We start from the raw sequence: 17,955 nt of genomic DNA, 5'->3' as shown, positions 1-17,955 counted from the left end.
TGTTGTCGTTGCTGTTTAATGGAAGCTGGGTAGTCAAGTGATTTTGAGCATGGGGCCAGACACATCCGATGTTTGAAGCTTGTGCAAGTCTTGGGATTGTATCTAGGGCTTGCCGAATTTGCAATCTTTAAGCAACTGCTGGCTAGCTAAGCGGGTGTTTACTCGATTGAAGTAAATATTACACTGGCAGGCTATTGGCTTATGTGGATCTAAAGATGGCTACTCGAGGCAAATGTTGAATGAAAAATATCACCTGGTCATATGACTGGTGTATTTCCGTCTACCAGGCAGTTGATTACGCTACCCGATATACTAAGCACTTTTAAAAAATAACCCCTAGACTTGCACCAGTTCCCAATATCAAAAGGAAAACTTTTAACCTCTTTAAATAGCCAGATCAACAGATGGTGGGCTATTCAAAGCGCCCTTCATACATCCATGCTTAATTTATTTTTCTTAGCTCTATTTCTCAGAAAGTACTGGATGGATCTTTTCGAATTTTTGGACTGTTTACAAAACCAAGATGGTTGACAGGCAGGTGGCCATATTGAATTTGGGAGTTGAAGATTGTTAGCACGATTCAAGTATTATGAAAAAGGATTTGGGGGATTTTTCTTAAATTTCACATGAAGGTTTCTCTTGGTTCTAAGTTATGCAAATATCAAGCAGCTGTCTTGTTACAGTTTAAGTTTGTTATTGCTTTTCACAGAAAGTACTGGATTTTTTTTCTTCTCAAATTTTATATGTAGGTTACCGTTGGTCCTTAATTGTGCATATTTACTTTTGAGACTGATCAGAAAAACAAGTTGGCTTTCAGGCTAGCTGATCCAACAGGTAAGAGAAAAGATCAAACTGACATAAAACTAATAAAGATGGTACGAGGGTGGGCGCCAAGAATCCTCTGGGATCTCGTTTGATGGTGCAAGCAATTTTCACTGAACTGTACATATAGGTGTATAGGGTTCTCCAGTTTAACTTAATGACACACCATGAAATTTATAGCTTGCTTGTTCCTTTGGACTAAGGTAAGTTTTTGCCTTATCATGGTGACTGACCTTGGTCTGTAAACAATTCTTCAAATGATTATTTCTGAACCACCTGAATGGAATCTTAACATTTGACTGGAACCTTCTTAAGGTGCTGGGGATTTAAAATTGTATAAAGTTTGCAACATGTTGCCAATATCCTCAACTGCTTAACTATGGACTCAATTCACAGATGCATGCAGGAAGTTATGATCATAACCCGCATCGAGAGGTGTAAGCAGGTGCATCTCCCCTCCCACGTTATTTCACAGAAGTTGGTATGCTGGTATATCTAGGGGACCAAGGGGAGCATGCGTTTAAAATAGTGGTAACAAAATTGAACAGTCAAATTCAAGACAGCTGTCTTGGTGCTATCTTAGTTTTACTATCAGTTTAAAAATTAAATATGAATAATTAGGGACCATGGGAAACCCTCAAGTGATTTCTGAGGAATAGTGCTAACAATCCTTAACTCTCAAAGTTCAAGATGACCACCTTGGTTTTTTGATCAGTCTCAAAATTTGATATTGGTAACTAGACACCATTGAAAACATTGTGAAATTTAAGAATGATCCCTCTAGTACTTTCTGAGAATAAGTGCGGAGGGCAACACCACAGATGATAGGTGATTTGAATAGCCCACTATCTGATGATGGTCGGCTAAAAGTGGTGTTCTTCAGTCGAAAAACATTATAAAACAGTGGGGTTTAATCCGCCCAGGGGGGCTTAGCTTACATTTTTCTGACCCTAAATTTGAATCCTAAGTGCCTGTTACTTAGCTGATGTGAATGCTTATACCAATATATTATTAACTAATTCCCGCAAGATGTATAGGATATTTTTTCAACCAAATTACATCAAAAGAAAAGATAAACAGATTTTAGTTTGAAAATTGCATTCATTCTTTTCTTTCAAGTAATAAATACATGTACATCCACAATTGACAGTAGTCATATTTTATAGTAAAAAATACTAGACATTTATAATGATTATTTGCCAACAAAACATGAAAACAAATTTTAAAATCATTGAACAAAATATAAAACAAGCACAATATGCATCAATTCTTGGTAAATTTTTGTACTGGGTGTGTTATTTCCTCAGAACTATCTGTAAAAACTATATTACATCAATAATCATAGATCACTATGCAGTAAATGTTTCAACATCTACCTTTGAAGGACTTCATTGAGTAGAATACACAGTATGTTCAAAATTTGCACCAAAGTATGACAATTTGCACCAAATTTTAAACTTAACTCACCAGAGACCTTCATATTGATTTAACTACCGGTACTAGTACTTGATGATTTTAAGTTACTGAAGAGATGCTAACTTTATCTCCTAGGATGAACCAGTTACCACTTTAGGATATAGCCCTTTTACAACTTGATCATCTCGTATCTAATGTTTTACATATTTATTACCAACTTTCAACATACTGTATAATACTAATGCTTAGTAATTACCTGAACTCGGCCTCTCAACCTCACCTGTATTTCTCACCTTTTATATAAGTCATTATGCTCCTAATAACATACACACAAACACTGACAAACCAGCTTTTATACAAGTCATTCTCCGTCTATATAACATACCGTACACATTTACAACCACTGATAATCTTAAACACTATAAATCACTTACATCATACAAGAGGCATTTTTCACTTTAATTCATAAGGCGATCACATTTCAATATGGAGATGTACCCTGTCTATGAAAGTGTCTCCCTGCCTCTATTCAATCCCAGTTTTCCTATGCTGAGGTAGCCCTAATTACCCAGAATTTGACCATTATCTTTGTAAATGTGTATATATAGCATAATTATGTGATCTACAGTTCCAGGTAACTCATTCTCAATATTGCTTTTAAAATGTTTGAAATATCCCTGTCCATATATATATTCACATAGCCAGAACTAACATCACATTTATCACATACCAAGGTCTATTGGAACCATAACTGATTAATATCTCTGTCAGGGACTAGTGAATTCTGGAAAGATGTATAAATGAAAACCACACATAACATGGTTGTCATATTGAATAAAGTATATCAAACACAGGAGATTTAGGCCATGAATACACAGTATTCACAGGTTTCAGAGAAGATCAAAACACACTAGGAACATATTACATACTTATTGTGAGTTCTTGAATACAACCAAGCTATATTAGCGTCCCCTGGTAAGGAATTGTCATGAACATAAACATCTACGTATACAGTAAACATTGCCTATAGCCGCTGAATTTCTCACATTCCAAGGGCTTCCCCATGAACATATTATACTTTAATTGTATTTCTTATGAAGTTTATTGTATTTAACCATTTCATTTTGAGTTTACAACATTGATTAAAATGCATTTTTAGAGCCTAATTTGTCCAATCACATACTGTTATGTCCCAGTGGACCAATCACACACAGATATATACCACGATGGATCAATCACGGATAGATACATACGTGACTGCACCAGGTCTACTCGGACACTTTCTGGCGACATTGATGCCACCATCACGAGCATGCAGGTATGGAATACAGGTTCTGACACTATCACTTATACAGGGTATATAGGCTTACCATAAATCACATGCATGACAATTACAGGTAAACTTGGGTGATTGCAAGAAAGGGTAAAATGATATTGTCAGTGTGATATCAGCACAATGTAAAAATGATATTGTCAATGTGATATCAGCACAATGTGATAATGATATTGTCAATGTGATATCAACACAATGTGATATTGATATTGTCAATGTGATATCAACATAATGTCATAAGTAGCAGTACGTCACCAACTTGTACCAATACTTATACTTCATTGTTTCCTGTATGACCCCATGAGTTTGTTTACTGTTTAAGGAATATGCTCTTGTGGACATAAATTCCCGGAGTTCTTCACACATCGGTTAATTCAATTGTGTCTCGGAGTTCTTCACACATCGGTTAATTCAAAACAAAGTCTTGTGTCCTAGTTTGTCACTACAGCTCAGGAGGAGCTGGATACTGCGAGTTTCTTTAAATGTTCCATGAATACTTGTAAGCTCACATCGTCTGTCAGCACGGCTGCTCCACCTCCATCCTGTAGAACAAGGGGTGATAAATTACATAACTACTCAGTCACTAGTAAGTACCATCACTGCTTATGGTTGAGGGTCCCATCACTTTTATACTGCATACTGGCTTTTTCAGTTTAAATTTATGGTAAATACAATGACAATTTTACATTGCAGACCTTTTCAGAAGTAACAACATTTTCAAATTGTTCCCAGTAAAGTTGCAGAAAAGTACTAACATAAAAACATCATGACCCATAACTCAGAGGATAAGCTCCATGTTAAATTATCAAAAAGTGCCATGGGAAAATAAAATCCTGGTGCCAGAGCCGAGACCTAATACAGATATCTTTCATTTCTAACACCAAATCAGAAAAATGCAAAATAAAATTGGAACTCTTTTTTGTTGGAGTTACAATACTGAGTGCTGGGACTCTTTACCTTAAAGGATTTAACTAAAACATATCATAATGTGACATGTAAATAAATAAATGCCATGAATAGTGATAAAAGGGAAATCAAGGAAAGATACTGTTAATAGATTATAGGATATAATCAATGTTTTAGTTGGAATGTACTATATTTAGATAGTGTATAAAGATTATGTTCAAGTTTTATATTTCATTAATAGTTATACATAACGACACACATTACATAGAGAGAGGATCCCTACCTGACATGTTCCTTATGGATTCTTTACTGCTCACTGAGTTCATTCATTTATCACACTTAAAAGCCTTCACAATTGTAGCCATGACTGCCATAATGGCTTAAACGTTATTCAGTGGATGCAATGGAAACATTTCAGGCTAATTTTGAGAAACTTTTTAACAATTCTTTATGGACATAATTGACAACACAGAGAAAAGGTCACCTGTATGTTCAGGCCAGAGGATCTTAAAATTCATTATACATGTATATAACGTGTTTTTGAATTTTTTGTTTCCAGTTCGTTGGTAACCAAATAAAGTCACAGTAAATGTTGACATTCATACGAACAAGCATGCAATAACCATTTCCAAATATTCCATGTTCCACTAGTAGATATGCATTTGAGCTGCAACACATGCCAGCTCTTATCATTCTGTGTTTCTTTGTCCCTGATTCTGAGCACTAGTGTATTGTCTCGACACTCAGGATGCCATACCAAGCTACCAACCACTCAAGTCAAGACCACAGTCTAGTTCAGGATTGATAAAAATATTTATCATCTTTACATACCGGGTATATATAATTATTGAGAATGAATTTCACAAGAAATTAATAATTTCAAGTTTTTCACTTGTGACATAACTTTGACAATATTTCAATTCTGTTTGAAAAACAAATATGCAAGATTAATTTCTACAGGAAGACCAACATGCATAAACTACACCGCCCCACCCCAGCCACCAAAGATAACCCTAAGACAAACCTCAGAGGTGGGCCCACCAGTGCTAATGATCTGTGTGACAAGATAGGCTGGTTAGTAGTGTTATAATACATAACCAAAATTAGTACCACTCTATCTACACATCAATTACATTTTACATATTACTTGGTGGGAAATATTGATTAAAACTGAAGTTTATGTGGTTTTTTTTTTATATGGTTCAATTAATACAGAATATCCTTGTAAAATGTAAATGATGATTATGTTAATACAATATAGTCAATGCATAAATGAATACATGCTGAAAATAAACAAAACTCCTTCCACAGTATTAGAGATAAATACGTATACATATAAGGTAGTACATGTACAATTTATTGATAAAATGATCGACATTCCATAAAAGACAGTCTTGAGTAAACATTGAGTACCAACCTTTCCTATGACTGTTGATTCTACACAAGACCTCTAACCCTTTCATAGGAACTCTAACCCCCTAATCTAAACCCTACACGGGACACATGTGGTGTTTCCTTATGTTGAAGGGTCTCCCTACATTTTATCTTGAACACTAAAACTCCCTCTACCATTGGCTGTAATATTAGAAATGCTTAACTTTTTAAAAATAGGTCTACACCCGGTAAACAAATGAATTAATGGAAATTGTTCAATATGAAAGACAATTCAGTATAATTTTAATTCTGGCACAAGAATGCTTGCGATGAGATCTTCTCCACAAAAAACTCAAATTTTCCTACCAATTGGTAAAAAATCTCACTACCATGTGTTTTTAAGTCCACACATGTATGACAAGAACTCTGACATCAAATTTGACCCCTACACAGGAATTCTAGCCCCTAATTTTGACACCTATACCGAAACTCTGATCCAAACACAGGAAATAGGATCCTTATTTTGACTGCTACACAGAAAATCTTATCCCTTAATTTGACCACTACAAAGGAACTCTGATCTATTATTCTGACCCCTGCACAGGAGCTTAGACCCCTTATTTTGACCCCAACACAGGAAATCTTACCCTTAATACTGACCCTTACACAGGAACTCTGATCCTAAATTCTGACCCTACACAAGAACTCTAATCCCTAATTCTGATCCCTATACTGATCCCTATACAGGGACTCTGACTTCAACATACTATAGGAACTCTCACCGAGAACTTACATTATCGTTACAATAATATGGGTTCATATAACATCTAGTTTGGTACTACATTATAATCATGCACCATCACCCTTTCACAATAGAAAAATTGGAGGCTACAGATAAGAAGAGAATACAAACCGATGAAGTCGCCTTTAAAATGATCAATTATAAATTATCTACAGTGTCGATGGCTTCTTAGACAAGAGTTTCTCAAGTCTGTTGTGGTCAATATACGTGATAGTTTCATTACGATGTTCTATGACATTAAGTTTTTACCACTCCTGTGCTATAACAAATGCTTATATCATGCCAGGACAAAACGTATTATTCTGAAAACAGTGTATAGGCATGTTAGAACACTTAAAAATTTAAATATTTCAAAATTAAATGTTTAGAAACCAAACATGCTCTAGATATAATTAACGACTGTGCCAGAAATGAATTTGTGAGTCATATGTATTAACGAATGTGTTAACTGAATAAAGCACAGGCAACTTGCGAGATAAACAAAACACAAATCAAAATCACTGCAAAATATGCCAAAAGCTACTGTCCTATAGGTAGGACTGACTTGTGTAAAAGTGCATTATTATCATTATAAGATACATTTCCAACAACATGAAATAAGTCTGATCTTACCTGTCCCCATCCAAAAGCATTGTTGTGTGTTTGAGATGGATTCACTCGAGACAGCAGGAAACGAGACTGAAAAGTAGAAATCAGCATGGTTTAATACAATTACCTTACTTTACAGATAATTCAACAACATCAACTACCTACATCAGTCTACACCAAAACTATGCAAACTAGGAGAGAAGCCCCTAATTTCATACAGACCCAATATTTGGAAACCTGATATGTATATGAGATTTGTGAGAACTAATTACTGTACATTGCATATCATTAAATGTTATAATTATAAAAGAATTTGTATCTTATAAAATGACAAGTTTATTTCTTTCTGCATTTCCACAGGTTTAAATGAATACGTCTCAACACTCAGCCATGTGGCTGTTATTTTCAATGTGAAAAGCTTGAAATCTAACAAGTCAGTAAATTGATAATGTCATTTCAACATTAATAGAAAATATGTACCAATTTGAAATTTTCCCCCTTTTAAATGGAAGACAATATTTTATTTTTAAATGAACGTCAAAGAAGTCCAAGATTTTATTAAAATGAAAAGGGAAGAACATTACGAAATTTGCACGCCTAAAGGCACATACTATTTTCCAAAAAAGATCAATAAATCTGAAAAGCAAAAGCTTTAATTCTCATTAGTTAAATGTTTTATTTTGTGAATTCTTGGTCGATATTGTCAAATAATCTGAATATAAAGGAACACTTATATTTACAGGTGAATTACCAAGGAATCTGAGAAAAAGATATTCAAAATATTTTTTTGGCAAATTATCTCACTATAACTGTTTCTGGTGTTACCTGAGAGCCCTCATGTTTAGTGTCGATATATCGAGGCATTGGGAATCGTGTCTGCAGAATTTCCTGGGCATCATCTACTGGAGCTTGCAGTAGTTGCTTGAAATTTTCATATTCTGGTTGATCCTGGTACTTCTGTTCTCTCCATAGCGCTATTGTCTAACAGAGATGTCGCACAAGTTAGTCACACATGTTAACGAAATATTACTTTAAAAACAGGACACATCATTTTCATATGAAATATTTATTAGAACACATCACTTCCATTTGAAATATTTATAAGAACACATCACTTCCATTTGAAATATTTATAAGAACACATCACTTCCATTTGAAATATTTATAAGAACACATCACTTCCATATGAAATATTACTTAGGACACATCACTTTTATATGAAATATTACTTAGGACACATCACTTTTATATGAAATGTTCTTGGAACTCATTAGTGGAAAGAAATTGTCTCAAAAACATCAAACCTTAACAGCAAATAAATATGCCGATTAAGAATCAATTTCTTCAATCCCCTTGGACTCATTTCTTCACTCTCATTTTCATATCCAATGATTAATTAGCCCAAATTTAGCCATTCTTTCCCCCTTTCTTGGTGATTGGGTCTGCTGTATCCTTTCCACCAACCATCCCTTGTCTACATCATGTTAAGTTTTACAAATCTACAAACCCTACCCAAGTGAACGAGCTAAGAAACTTAGAAATGTTTTTTTGTGTTTAAGCAAATTTTGTTCCTATGGAAAATCTATATGTAATTGTTGTTCTTACCTCTCCGTGGTATATAACGATGTGGAAGAATGTGTCCATCAGAAGTATCCTATCTACCTGTATACTGCTGGTGTCCAGTAGTACTGGCTGGAAGTGTACAAAGTTAACATTTTATATGTATAATACTGCTACCACAAAAATGGTACATTCGTCAAGTTTAAATCATAAAATTCTTCTGTTATACTATGATCTAAATACTGGATAAAAAAACATGCGAGCAACAAAAAATGCTTTACAGTAATTTTATTTACAGATTTATATAAAGGTAAACAGTCTGAAATTAAGACTAAGATAATTTGAGTAATGATCAATTGAAAATTCTGTTCTGAATACAGTTTAAAAGCAGTAGCGGAAATAGGGATATTAAAAAAAATGTGTTTCATGAATATATCAAAATTCCGGAAAAAAGAACTGTGAAATAAGGAATTTTCCAGAATACTTTATACTTAATCTTAAAATATAGCTATTGTAAGGTACAACTGTATAAATGAATAGTATTGAAGAAAAGTACAAACCTCAGGTGTTCCATTGAAGGAGTAAGCATACAGGATAGGCTGTATCATGATCAAAGATTGTGTCAGATCTTCTGTATTCAACATGTGCCTGAAAATCAAATTTGAAATGTCTCAGAACTTTTAGGCGTCAGTGTATTACTGTCAGTCTCCAATCATTCAGAAAATAATAGTGTTACTTACTAAAATTATAAGAGAAGTAACTGGTGTTTTATAATGAATTATCAACTACTACAACGTACCTATAATAGGATGTTTCGTCTGGACTGTTGTTGAATACTTGTAAAAACTGTGATCTTCGTAAATGGAACATAAATTGCGGGTACAGGGAAAAGTTGTCCGAAAACCGGAAGGAGTTGGGGTCGTCTTTGTGGTAATCACCAAACTTTTGACACTGTAAGGAAAAAGTAGAAACATGTTTAAGGCAGTGAAAGTGACAACATAAGTTCAATTGACATATAGCGTGCTGGATATGTGATTGTGTTAAAATGTTCTTGTCTAAATTTGTTAAGGGGACTTCAGTAGGTCTGTATGTCTAACAAAGCTACTAATGTTTCTCCCAGGTGCTATTTATCTGTTGTATATACAGCCAGCACAAAAGACTTAAAACAGGTAAATCTGGTCACGTATCAAAGTATATAAAACACCATCTCAGTTACCCTGTTTACAACAAAATGACAGGCAAATCTGCATCTAAGCAAAAGCCTGCTGTGCCATGCCCAGTAAGTGATACACATACATAATTGAGTAAAATGATAATGTTAAGTCAGCAGTGAGACAGAATTCCTCTACTGCCCAATAGCTGAGCCTGCCATTACAAACTGATTTACTCCAGACTAAAAGAATCTAACCATTACACAGACAATACTTCTAAGATCTGACTTAATCATTCTGCTATACCCTTATATGTGGGAAATACTTTGATTCCTTACCAGTCTGATAAGCATTCTGTCCAGCCATCTTAAAACATCTGGCCCATCGTCTGTTTCGGCCCGGAACACAGCTATCCTTGCCATCAGTACAGCAGCAGCTTCCTGGTCAAAACCAGCAGATATGTGCTGGATATTGGTACTGGCGTCAGCCCAACTGTGAATAATTCAGGCCAGTATGAATAAGGAAGAGCTTAAATAACATACATACAAACATCATATCCCAGCTGTAGTATACAATACTACTGATAATGTGTCACAGGAGAATGTAGTAATTTCTGTCATTATGTCTATTCTAATTCTACTAATTCCAGCACTATGATGGTTCCTGTACTTGAAAAAATACTTGTAGCACAAAGAGTAAAACTTTATATACAAGATTGAAAATGTGGTAAAGTGACCTATTTAATTATATTAAGGTATTAAAATTGTTGTACTTACTTCCTAGCCAGAGTGGTCACTCTGACCCTGCGCTGACCACTTGAGTGTTGGTACTGTGTGATAAACTGTATGTAGCCTCGTCCACCCTGAGGTATAGGGGCATTATGCTGCAAAACAGAAACATTTTAAAGGCCATCAAGTAAACATTTTATACAAGGGGAAATATTCTCATATCTTTACTTTTTTACAATTCATCACATTTAATAATACAATACACAAAAGATGAATATGTAAGTGTAAAAACTCCCTAACAGCCAACACACTCCTCTTATTATAATAAACAGAGCAGAAATATTTATGATTTATTCTTATGATTTTATCTCTCTCAAATGTCAAGACCATGAACTCGTGTTTGCCATCTATAAGAATACATCAGTTATATTACCTGGTTAACAACCTCAAAGAAGAAGGCCAGCGTGGTACTAGGGTAGAGACCACACAACTTCCACTGACAGGTGCCACCCAGGCCTAACTCAGTATCCGACACTGCTGGCCCCTTCACACCCAGCGACACACATGGACCAATTGCACCGGACACCTTCAGCTCCCTTGAAGTCTGCAAGGAGGTTATGAAGAACATTTTTAAAACACCAACTAAAAATTAACCCAACAGATATTAACGAGTCTAAGAAAGCCTCTTTATTAAAGATTCTAATAGTGCAAAAATCTCTATTTCCCTACTTACAAGAAACTGAAACATTCACACTTTTTATGGTATTGTTGATTTGTGGGTGTCTTAGCATAGGATACTGCAATAAAATGTTCACAGCCATATATCCTAACACAGAAAACTGTAAAAAGTTACAACTATCTCTGCGAACGATAGCATGGTAATACAAATATTTCTTTATCTTACCTTGACTTCTACTGTTGCACCAAACGCCATTTTGAACTCGCCTTGACCATCTTTAGAAAACACTCGTTGAAAGGTTTGTTTGAACAGGGAGGTGTTGAAAGAGTCTCCCATCACCATGTGTCCACTAGAATGGATCAGAGATTCTCAATCATTTCAATACACTTTTAGAGGATTTAAAAAGCAAAAAGCATATATTTTAAAGTGTCAATCATGAAGTGTACATAATCTAACATTTAGGATGATGACCATCCTCAATATCCAGGGGTTACACTCACTTTCATTCTCTACACCCCTGGAATATGTCATAGATGGCTCAATGTGAAGCACCTTGTCGATGAGACGATGAGACGAGAAGACTAGTTTGGTACTTTGATGTACATCAAAAGAATCTCGCGATCGTGTAATGGTAACAAATCACAGGCTTTGAAGTCGGGCGTCGCTCCTTTGTAATCTTCAAAGGACAAGTATCAGCCTAGTGAATGGTCAGGTGTATTTACCTGACACCCATCAAATAGCTAGCTGTGTGTCTTCAGTTTTGCTATGACATATTCCAGGGGGGTAGAGACTCGAAAGTGAGTGTAACCACTGGATATCGAGGATGGATGATGATCAACTTTTCTGTGACTTTAAATCAAACTTTGCATTCCATTTCTATAAAGATCTAGGTACAAAATAAAATTCTTTTTCTACTGTGGTAGTAGGAGGCATTTATTTAGTCAATTTGCTGTCACAGGAGGCATGGGATTAGTCAACTGGTCTTGCAGATTGTCTAAACATTTTTTTTTTTTAATATTTCACACAGCATCATCCCCAACTTAACATCTCACTAATAGTTTCATAAAGTGCTGTTCTTACAGATAAATGTCTCTTACCATGTGTATCGTGAACAGAACTTGATCTCGTACAGCCCGGTCTGGTCCAGGGCACAGGAGAACACATCTATTACATGTCCGTTGTTAGCTGTCCTGTTGGCCAGAGCCTCATAATGCTACAAAACAAGACAGATACCAAATGGTCAGATTTCTACTTATATTCAAAAGTGCAAAACGGTCTTTTATAAAACCATTTGTTCTTGTAAACATTTTTATTGATGGTTGCTAGCCAAAACAATTTTGAAATACATTATGTTTAAGACAGTTCTAGAATTAACAGTAGCTGAGGGTCGGAGGCACTTTTTCAGGGACCTCAACACCCATAAAATCTTAAAAGTAATTTAACATCAAGAACGGGAGGCAGATCGGGTTTAAACACAATCTTTGGTAAACTCCATCTAAAACAGATCACTGTCTGTATGCAGTAATTCCTACCTTCATGGCCTTCTTCATGTACTTGCAGTTGTCCTTCTCAATGACATGGTGGGACCTGATGGGGAACTTGAGCTCATCTCCCACCACCATTCCTGGCCCCTGGGTACAGGGTCCCCCCATAAACAGCATGATCCTAGCTCCTGTGTTCGGGAAAGTGCACTGAAACACATATAAAGCATGTAATATCAAAATATATTTGTGAAACTACCTACCTTTAAATCAGTAATTAGACAGGTCACTATCAAATGTTATCCTTACAAAATGAAAGTAATGCTGTGCTGGAATTGAATTTTCAGTTACAAATTGAAGAAGTATTCAAATAATAACTATAATACTTATGTTAAGATTTTGAAAATGAATATGACACAACCAAAACCTTGTCTATTAACCTCTAGTAAGCCAACAGCTATGGAGAGGGCTACTCCAGTTGCTCGGAGGGGGCGTTTCCCTTGAGCTACTGGCCAGGGGTCTCGCTGTAATTCTCCCAGAAGGTCTGTCAAACTCATGTCACATTTGTGGACAGGTTGTAGAAATCTGAAGGAAACAGAACAAATAACTGGTAAGTTAACATAACTCTCTATAAATATTAAATTAGTTACATTGTTCTCCCCAGGCTGTTTTAGCGTAACGGTACCGTTACACATGAATTTTGAGCTGCTATGCATCACCATTTTACCGTTACGCATGCATTTGACCGTTACACATCAACTGACAAGTTCTCACAAATCCTGATAGGCCTAACCTCTTCTCCCCTTTCCAATTAGACTCACCCTTATTAGACTAGCCTTTTATTGTTCTCTACGATTGACACCCTAATCAACAAACTCTGTACAGGTAGATTTACCTGTGGGGGTGTGAACTATGTATACGTGTGAATAATGAAACAATGACCTCGATGGTAAACCTTCAATACACAGGCAAATCTGACAGGTGGTAGATACAGATAAAGGTTTATCAACAAATTCAAAATGTTCACCTAATTTAGCATACCCATGACAGTTGTGTGATGAATTTCTGTGCCATTACCTGTTTGAAGGCAGTTGTTGCTGCTGCTGAGGATTGTGTGGCCCCTTAGGCTGCTGTGGAGCATGTCCTTTACCTATACCCAACATGTCCTGTGGATAAACAACATTCAAGCTTAAGCCATCAAAACAAAAATCCATTAAATCAGAGAGCTGCTTTATATGTTAAAGCATTGTTTGGAGTACCACTCCACAGGAAGATATTAAAACCACTAGCCTGACCTATATTTTTATTGAAAATAATCGATCATTTTCACCAGCATCAACATAATATCATCTATCACCTGGCATTGGGCTAAAGGAATTAAACAACCAAGGTTATGGTGATTGCATACAAAATTAATCCCATCTTAACTCAAATTCTTTGATGTGTTTATGAAAATGAAATATTGTATAATAACGTGCGATAACCTACGAAATGCATCATTACATCACTGACCATATAAAGTGGAGATAAACACCATTTAGATATCAGATGACAAACACATACCAAAATATAACTTACCTGTATTTGTTTTGCACTAAGGTCTTTTGTCCCTCTGAAAACATAACTTTTAGAACATCCCTCACAGCCTAATTCATGAACCTGGACCATCTTTCCGTACGTGATCAGACCAATCAGAGCATTAGGTGGGAGCAAACTCAGTGACATTTGGAGGGATTCCTAGCAAAATAAGAAACAACTGTCATTAGTTTTAACATCTTATATAAATACATCATTCCACTAGCTGGTGATCATTACCTCCAGTGTTGACGTTTTAATCACTCGTTACATAGTTTACATATCAAAACAATAGGTATTACAATGTAGACTAGTGCATGTTGCGGTTAAAGTTCTTAAAATTATTTGCCCCTCCATAACTTTTTTAATTGCCAAATTTTCACTAATCTTACAACCAGCACATTGCTTCTAGGATTCTCAATAAGTAATAATTTTTGTTGCTATATTAACAAATTAATAGACATTAAACTGTGAAATTGCACGAGAAAAGTTAAGTCCCAAACATGTCCAAAATTTACAAAAATAGGAATTATGTTCCCAAATTAAATCCATGTTGTCCTTCTTAGATCCCACATGAATGATCCACACGCTCATAACATAAAAAAAAGATAATCAAAACACGATATAAAACTGATATAGAAAATATTATACTACAGGATATGTTCGTTAACACACAATACCTTGACTGCCTGAAGATCTTCCTCGTCCATGCACGTGTCCAGTACAATCAGATAGACAGGAGGATGGCATGTTGCTCTCTACAAAACATCAATTGTATATTATATACATTACTAGCGTGTATACTCCTCTTAAAAAGTTCTGAACTGGGGCACTTCTACTTCTCTTAAGCCAATTCATATACAGACTACAGATTTTTAGCATATACATGTACATGTACCTATAAAACGGAGAAAATGAATACAAACAGACCGATAAGCACATTTCCATGTGTTGAGATTTTGTGGTATGAATACCGTTGTAACTCTGAATTCATCATAGAAAACATCCTTATTGTTACTTACTGTGATAGTGTATTCTATCGTTGAAAACTGAGGTATAATCTCAGCTGGCTGATGTTGTTCTGAGATAGCAGTATACTGGGGTGGAAACTATACAAACAGATTAAGGAAATTCTTTAGTATTGTGATATATACATAACAATCAACAGAAATGACTGAAATACGTTAGATACATGTAATTACTTACAATGGAAATGAAATATAAATATTATGAAATAATGGTATGGAATTCTAGGCCAGTGCTTAAACTGTATGTTTACAAAAATATATGAATATTTAATCTGGATAATGACATACTGGTAAATTGTAATTTCATTGAAGGCTAGTATACATAATTACAGTACATACTTGATTTTTTTTTATGTGTTATTGGCAATTACATAGTACTTTCATTTCATTAAATTTCATTGAAAAATTTCAAAAGGATAATCTTGATGACAAGCAAAGTCTATAGGTAAGAGTTTCACCCTTATATTAAAAATCTTGGTTTAAATACTTACAGGATTCCTTTGGTAACAAAAGTTACAAGCCCATATTTTTGCTCTGTAGTCCACTTGACTGTTAAAAAGAAAGAAAGATAACATAAATATACAAATTTATAAATTCTAATAAAACACAAATAGTTGAAATACTGTAAAATCATAAATTTCCGTGGGGGTTAAATTTCGTGGTTTTCATATACTAGCCTGTTTCAATGACACTATATTTCAATGATTTCCGATTTCCCCTATCTTTATCATACCAATTTTTTTTTTCGTGGGGACTACATTTCGTGGATTTTTGTTATCCACAAAATAAACGAAATTCAGTGTCCCACGAAAATTTATGATTTTACAGTATGTAGTAACCCTACTTTAAACCATGTACTAGGACAATAGCAGCTTTTATTGAACTTTTTGTAATTAATTACGCTAACAAAATGTTAAAATCATGTTATCATGATAAAAATAAGAAATTTATTCATCAAGTATTATAAGTTGATATATACTTGGTATTCGTCGAGAAACACATAATATTCCATTGAAAAGACAAATAAATGAATTAACACTTTTCATTAAAAAGTGTGTCATTAAATTATGGGGCTTCAATCAAATCATGAAGAATTATTATTATATAATGTTAATGAAATATGCCACTGTTATGGTTCTTAAAACTATTAACAGTACGTACATTGTATACATATGTAGTTATTGTACTCAATATTTCAATCTGCTCACCAGAATGGATTAAGCACTGCTCTACATGTGGGTCTGGTACAGAGCACTGGGTCATACAGAACAGGGGGCAGCTCTGCTCGCTCCTTGATGGGTGTATAGAGACACCCCAGGGGAGCTACCATTCTTGTGGCCTCCAGTCTGCTAGATGGCCAAACATTCCAACTAAAGCGTACTCCATCTCTGTCTTCATTCTGTTGTATGAATTCTTGATATGTCGCCATTTTGGCGCTGAATTTTTAAAAGTAAAAAATAAGTATTAATATACAAACTAAAGAAGCATTACTACACAAACATATTAATATTATGATATACATGGATTAATTTAGATTTTAGATCATAAGCAGATCGTATGTAAATTGTAATTCCATCCCTCAATCCTTTGAACCAAACTGGTCACAAACTAATCTTACCACAGCAGGTATAGCACATGATCACAAATCACAATTTGTTTTTCTTATTTAATGGAAAATTCATATAGAAGCTGTGTTTAACTCTGTCACTGCATTTTTTAGCCAGTCACCACTCCTATTTTCAGTTACTTTATAATGTGTTTATGTGTTATGGCGAGAATAGGACGGTTACCAGAAGAAACTGAAAAGCTGAAAAGGATTCTACGGTTTTTCAGTAATCTTTATATATGGACTATAATAAAGGGTGTCTGCGACAATACACCAGAGGTGAAATGCAGATTATTGGAAGAAGAAGTGTCAGGTCGTTTTGCCCTAAATCCCGTTTGACCCAATTAAGAACCCCACTTAGAATGCCCTGCGTAAACCGTGTCATTCAGACAATATACTTATTTTAAGGATGGGAATGAAATACGTTTTGAAATCCTGTTTTTCATCTCTATGATCTACAAGATTTATCTGTGATTTTCCCCCCCCCCCCCCCCTGATCATAATGTTTACTTTGTGTTGGTAATAATGGTCATATTAATATATATTAGTACTTACCTCAAATAAGAGTCTTCCCTCATTGTAGTATTATATACAGATGTGTAACAATCAGATTTACAGTTATATTCAATTCGTCTCTTATTTTTAACAGTTTCACAGTTTGACACCTGATCGTATGTCCAAAGCCGGTAAGGATTCTCGGCCTGTTCAGACGACCTGTAGCCAATATGAAGTTCTGAGTGACGTTGATGTATTAAGGCAATACGTTTGTATTGAAAACTGTATATATATATTTAAATACTTACTTCCAACGGTGTTTATTCGACGTGGAAGTAGACGGTGCTGTTTTGACAAACGAAATAAATGCCACGTACCTTTCCCACAATCCACTATAACTGACGTCATTTA

The 17,955-nt window shown here is 35.0% G+C and overlaps 1 protein-coding gene across 3 annotated transcripts; it reads right to left on the bottom strand.

Moving 5' to 3' along the window:
* Positions 1 to 1,903: 1,903 nt before the first annotated feature.
* LOC110467230 (protein transport protein Sec23A-like) lies at positions 1,904 to 17,938 on the bottom strand. 3 transcript variants are annotated; one of them, XM_021524247.1, is made up of 21 exons: positions 17,853 to 17,938; positions 16,652 to 16,879; positions 15,935 to 15,992; positions 15,438 to 15,524; positions 15,096 to 15,173; positions 14,419 to 14,577; positions 13,918 to 14,006; positions 13,281 to 13,425; positions 12,892 to 13,050; positions 12,457 to 12,572; positions 11,585 to 11,708; positions 11,114 to 11,284; positions 10,729 to 10,835; positions 10,291 to 10,444; positions 9,601 to 9,752; positions 9,362 to 9,449; positions 8,847 to 8,933; positions 8,067 to 8,222; positions 7,266 to 7,331; positions 6,765 to 6,776; positions 1,904 to 4,113 (listed from the first exon to the last, which is right to left on the bottom strand). In XM_021524247.1, the coding sequence occupies exons 2-21, from the start codon at positions 16,870 to 16,872 to the stop codon at positions 4,021 to 4,023; spliced, it is 2,322 nt and encodes a 773-aa protein (XP_021379922.1). In that variant the 5' UTR covers positions 16,873 to 16,879; positions 17,853 to 17,938; the 3' UTR covers positions 1,904 to 4,020. The 3 variants fall into 3 exon arrangements, with proteins under 3 accessions (XP_021379922.1, XP_021379920.1, XP_021379921.1); XM_021524245.1 differs by lacking the exon at positions 17,853 to 17,938 and adding an exon at positions 17,605 to 17,809; XM_021524246.1 differs by lacking the exons at positions 6,765 to 6,776; positions 17,853 to 17,938 and adding an exon at positions 17,605 to 17,808.
* Positions 17,939 to 17,955: the final 17 nt, after the last annotated feature.

This window comes from Mizuhopecten yessoensis, unplaced genomic scaffold (genome assembly GCF_002113885.1).
Source record: "Mizuhopecten yessoensis strain PY_sf001 unplaced genomic scaffold, ASM211388v2 scaffold11167, whole genome shotgun sequence".
Taxonomy (NCBI): domain Eukaryota; kingdom Metazoa; phylum Mollusca; class Bivalvia; order Pectinida; family Pectinidae; genus Mizuhopecten; species Mizuhopecten yessoensis.
Note: the sequence above shows the minus strand (reverse complement) of the source record. Positions and strands in the feature narration are given on the sequence as shown.

Coding starts and splice junctions, on each gene's coding strand:
- LOC110467230 (XM_021524245.1), bottom strand. CDS start 17,627: ATGAGGGAAGACTCTTATTTGAG. Junction 15,993..16,651: donor GCAGTGCTTAATCCATTCTG/GTGAGCAGATTG, acceptor TCTTTTTAACAG/TCAAGTGGACTACAGAGCAA. Junction 13,051..13,280: donor TAGCTGTTGGCTTACTAGAG/GTTAATAGACAA, acceptor TATGTGTTTCAG/TGCACTTTCCCGAACACAGG.